Source organism: Desmodus rotundus, chromosome 7 (assembly GCF_022682495.2).
Source record: "Desmodus rotundus isolate HL8 chromosome 7, HLdesRot8A.1, whole genome shotgun sequence".
Taxonomy (NCBI): domain Eukaryota; kingdom Metazoa; phylum Chordata; class Mammalia; order Chiroptera; family Phyllostomidae; genus Desmodus; species Desmodus rotundus.
Window position 1 is genome coordinate 62,354,468 of NC_071393.1, and position 5,047 is coordinate 62,359,514.

The 5,047-nt window shown below is 46.7% G+C and overlaps 1 protein-coding gene across 2 annotated transcripts; it reads left to right on the forward strand.

The window, feature by feature from the left end:
- On the forward strand, window positions 1-3,133 carry LOC112300507 (chymase). Of its 2 annotated transcripts, XM_024555827.4 has the most exons (5): window positions 1-143; window positions 834-984; window positions 1,746-1,881; window positions 2,116-2,370; window positions 2,814-3,133. In XM_024555827.4, exons 1-5 carry the CDS (start codon window positions 65-67, stop codon window positions 2,955-2,957), a joined length of 765 nt encoding a protein of 254 aa, XP_024411595.2. In that variant the 5' UTR covers window positions 1-64; the 3' UTR covers window positions 2,958-3,133. The 2 variants fall into 2 exon arrangements, with proteins under 2 accessions (XP_024411595.2, XP_053784095.1); XM_053928120.2 differs by lacking the exon at window positions 834-984 and having other exon boundaries at window positions 27-143.
- The last annotated feature ends 1,914 nt before the right edge of the window (window positions 3,134-5,047 follow it).

A 5,047-nucleotide genomic window follows, 5' to 3' on the forward strand; every position in this document is an offset into this window, starting at 1 on the left:
TGCCCTTTCCTTTCTTGCTGGGAGTTATAAAGCCCAAGACTGAAAGACAGAAGCAGCACCTGCCATGGGCAGCCTCTCTGAGAAGATGGGCCATCTTCCCCTTCCCCTGCTGTTCTTTCTCCTATGTTCCAGATCTGAAGCTGGTGAGTCTTGGGGTTCTTCCATCTGGAAGCTTCAGGATCAGCTCCTAAAACAAAGTTTTGTCTGAATATAGATGACTCTTAAAGAGAAGAGGAGCAGGATCTCTCTTCGTGAGTCCAAAGCAAAGCTTCCCCTTGGGATGCACCCACCGCATCTCTGCAGCCTATAGTAGTTCCTGGGAACAAGGAACCCCCACATTGATTGGGGAAAAGCCCAGAGCAGTTGGGAGGAAATCGGGTTTCTTCTCTAACATGTGTGACCATGTGTATAAAGTCTTATGTTCTCTTCATCCTCTGAGCTTTGGAGCTACACATTAACTTATAATTTGGTCCTTTTGTGACACAGCAAATGGGCTGTGGAGAAAGTCAAGGCAGGAACCTAGAGAGCTTGTCCTACGTGGTGACAGGAGGGTTGAGAAAAGGGAAGAATGGGAGTGGGGGAAATCTGAGGGGGAAAATGCCTGAACAGCATCTGAAGCTGGTAGGCTATTGTGCCTAAAAAAAGGGATGAGAATTCATATAGGAGGCTGTGCCTAGGGAAAGCAGATACTAGAGACATCTGAGAGGGAAGATGGGCAAAATACAGGATGAGGGTGAGATTTAAGAGATGCACTCCCAACTTTAACCCAACTTGTGCATTCTCTGGAGTGGGTACCAATGCCTGTGTTCAGGCCTTGTGGTTCTCTGTTCCAGGGGAGATCATTGGGGGCACAGAGTGCAAGCCTCACTCTCGCCCCTACATGGCCCACCTGGAAATTGTCACTGCCCAGAATAAAGTAGCGCATTGTGGTGGTTTCCTGATAAGACGGAACTTTGTGCTGACAGCTGCTCACTGTGCAGGAAGGTGAGACAACAGGGTCCTCTTACTTTCCAAATGGAATAAACATCCAGAGTAGCTACCAGAGACATGCCCACTGGGGGGCCTGAGTAGGGGCTCGTGGACCTGGGTCACTTTAAGGAGAGGCAAGAGTTAGGCTAAGGAAATTGTTCTCATTAACTGAATGGATGCCCTGATCCTCAGTCACTAGACACTCAGGTCTCCTACAAAAGAAAAGGAGATGCCAACCAAATATCCCTCCTCTAAAAGTAACTCCCCCTCTCCCCATCCCCACCACATAAGATTCTCCACGCACTTCTCAGGGCCTCACCCAGTTCTCTGGACCACTTCCTCTATGCTCATTCCAAAAACACAGGCCCTTAGTTCTCAGGGACCTGACCCATCCTTTCCCTGGGAGGCAGGAAACAGAGTCCATCTGAGACTCCACCACCTCTTCCTTTCCTCTGATGTCTCTTGCTCCAGAGGGCTGGCTCTCAAAAGGGCTCCCTCATTTAGGAAGTGCTAACCCTGTCCCCCGGGTTCTCCATGGCCTGCTGAGTCCCCAGCAATTCCTGAGAGTCTTGGAAATTGTCTCTGTTCCCTGGGAAAAGCCTTCCCTGAGTAAAACCTGAGTCCTACAAATGCCACAGAGGCACGGGAAAAGGGGAGTGGATAGAGTCCTGTTATCTACTGAGAGACTCCAGTCCCCTTCTCTCAGATAGGGTACATCCCAGGAGAAACCCCAAACTGCCACTGCTTCTCCTTGACCTTCCTCTCTCTCACAACAGGTCTATAATGGTCACCCTTGGAGCCCATAACATAATGGAGAAAGGAGACACATGGCAGAACCTTGAGGTCACAAAACAATTCCCTCATCCAAAATTTGACTACACTCGTGTCCATCACGACATCATGTTACTAAAGGTGAAAATATCTTTCTTCTCCTTCTTTACTTCCTGTTGTCTTAGGCTTCTCCTTCAGGTCCTCATTGTCCTAAAATTTTCCTGACTTGCTGCTGGACTACATTCCCCACTCCCCACACAACTCCCCCCTCTGGACGTGACTCCAATGTAAAACAATGTGCACTCTCCATCCCTGATTGCTTCTAACAGCATCCTAACCCATTTCTAGCATTGACAGCCCTCATTCCCTTCACAGTTGAATGAGAAAGCCAACCTGACCCTGGCCGTGGGGACACTCCCCCTTCCATCCCAGTTCAACTTCGTCCCACCTGGGAGAATGTGCCGGGCAGCTGGCTGGGGAATAACAGAAGTGGGGAAATCAGGCTCCAACACTCTGCAAGAGGTGAAGCTGAGACTTATGGATACCCAGGCCTGCACACACTTTGAAGATTTTGACCCCAATCTTCAGCTGTGTGTAGGCAATCCCAGAAAGACAAAATCTGTATTTAAGGTAATCCTTAGATAATGGTTCTTCTCCACAAATCACTTTTCAAGGTCCAGACATCTTCCGGAGTGAGATGGGGTTAAAAAATTGTCAGCCATTGGCCGGGTTTGAGATCAAAGAACTGAGGACACTGGAATTGTCCCTCTGTGGATCCATCCTCCCATGGCCCCATGCAGTCTCTAACCATCCCTCTCAGTCTGCTAAACAGGACATGGGATAACAAAAAGGAAAACAAGAAGGGGCATCAGACCAAGAGGTATAACCCCATTAGGAGCCAGGGCTCCTGGGTCTAACCCTAGGTCTGACTGTGACTCAGAGTTGGAATCCATGGGCAGGAATGGATGACTTCCCTGGCTCACCTTCTGCTCTCTCTCTCTCTCTCTCTCTCTCTCTCTCTCTCTCTCTCTCTCTCTCTCTCCCCCGCCCCCCTGCCACCCCACCCAACCCAGGGAGACTCAGGGGGCCCTCTTCTGTGTGCTGGGGTGGCCCAGGGCATTGTCTCCTATGGACAGTGGAATGCGAAGCCCCCTGCTGTCTTCACCCGGATCTCCCATTACCGGCCTTGGATCAATAAGGTCCTGAAAGAGAATTAACCCTGGAGCTTGGGCCAGCCCAAGAGGAAATCTTAACAGGACCTGAGCAGGTTCTCTGTGCCACATACTCTGGAACTGCCTTCGATCCCTTCGAAAGTCCTGCCACACCCATAATCCTCAAGACGATTCCTCTAGGCTACAAAACTCTCAATAAACCTCAATAAAGACTCAACTTCCAGACATGAGTGTGTGTCCATTCTCTCTAATGTTCTCTTCTCCCTGCACATAGCAACCTGATGCCCTGCCCAGGCAGCCTATAAGCTTTGAAGGAGGTGGTCATATAGATGTGTAAGAGAAAGACAGAGAGACAGAGAAAATAATGAAGAAAAAATAGGGAAAGAAAGAAGACAAAGGGATTCCCTGAGAGGCAGGATTCATATCTCCAACTTAAACAAGAAATTACACCAGATTATTTCTTGCCTTAATTGTCAACCCTATGCTAAAATTTATCTTTAGTAATATTCAGAAATCACTAAGAACATTTTAATTGCAAACAAGATGTACAATGTCGCTCTGACCGATGTGGCTCAGCTGGTTGGGCACAATTCCACAAAGCAAAGGGCCACCTGTTCAATTCCCGGTTGGGGCACAAGCCTGGGTTGCAGTTCGGTCCCCAGTAGGGACATGTATGAGCAGCAACCCATCAGTGTTTCTCTCTCACATTGATGTTTCTCTCCCTCTTTTACTCTCTCCCTTCCCCTCTCTCTAAAAATGAATAAATAAAACCTTTTTTTTTTAACAAATAAATAGGTGTACAATGTTTACGGCATCCCTGATCTCTTCCTACTTGATGTCAGCAGCAACCCCCTCCACTGCCATATTGTGGCAACCAAAAATGTCTCCAGGCATTGCTAAATGTCCCCCAGCGGGCAGAGGGCTAGGGAGGTGAGGAGGGCAGGAATCACCCTCAGTTGAGAACCACTAGTTTAGATACATGATATAGAAAAGGCAGTTAGTACCATATAGGGTCCTCCTTGCAGTCTACCTCAATAAGAAAAGATGTACCATCTGTGGAGCTTAAATCTGAGATGTAGATTACCTCTCATTTGTTGCTGCAAAGCAGATACCTGGAACAGATAAGAGAAGGAGGGATAGCATCACAAGTTCCGCACAAGCAATACCCTGCCACACAGGGCTACACCCAAACCAGCAGAAAGACAAAATCCTAGAGCCTGCTCAGCACAAACTGTTGCCAGCTGAGGGACTGGCTAGAGGAGAGAAAACAGGGCAGGACAGGGACAGACACAACAGGAGCCTGCAGCTGATAGCACTCCTCGATTCTGAGGGTACGGTGAATCCCTTCCATCAAGTGAACTCTTTCTAGGAATTCCTCTTTAAGAAATAATCAGAGATATACCAAAGAGTCATGAATAAAGAGTTTAACCTTAGTATTCCTGGTAATAAAAAAAAGGAAATTCTACAAACACATCAATACAAGGGGGTAAAAACCATAGCCTCTGCATTCTCTATAGGCTCTACAGAGAGATCCTAAGCAGCAAATTCTTAGTGTTGTGATGTACAGAAATGGAGAAGAGTATTAAACCATATTGAAGAATAAAAAAAGAAAGTCTAGGCATGGAATATGTTTAAATGATAAATGCATATAATTGAATATTTTGAATTCATTTTTAAAATTTCTTAAGGTTTTATTTATTTATTTTTATTTTTTTTTTAATTTTTTTTTTATTGTTATGCAATTACAGTTGTATGCCTTTTCTCCCCATCCCTCTACCCCACCCCAGGTGAACCCACCTCCCTCCCCCCTCTCCACCCTCCCCCTTGGTTTTGTCCATGTGTCCTTTATAGTAGTTCCTGTAATACCCTCTTCCCACTATCCCCGCCCCCACCCCCCACCCCCGCCCTGGCTATTGTTAGATTGTTCTTAACTTCAATGTCTCTGGTTATATTTTGTTTGCTTTTTTCTTCTATTGCTTATGTTCCAGTTAAAGGTGAGATCATATGGTACTTGTCCCTCACTTCCTGGCTTATTTCACTTAGCATAATGCTCTCCAGTTTCATCCATGCTGTTGCAAAGGGTATAAGCTCCTTCTTTCTCTCTGCTGCGTAGAATTCCATTGTGTAAATATACC

What these genes read in the sequence shown, in the direction of transcription:
- LOC112300507 (XM_024555827.4), top strand. Translation starts at nt 65, where the DNA reads ATGGGCAGCCTCTCTGAGAAGATGGGCCATCTTCCCCTTCCCCTGCTG. An exon ending in ATGTTCCAGATCTGAAGCTG is followed by an intron (nt 144 to 833) that starts GTGAGTCTTGGG and finishes TCTCTGTTCCAG; the next exon opens with GGGAGATCATTGGGGGCACA. An exon ending in ACGACATCATGTTACTAAAG is followed by an intron (nt 1,882 to 2,115) that starts GTGAAAATATCT and finishes TTCCCTTCACAG; the next exon opens with TTGAATGAGAAAGCCAACCT.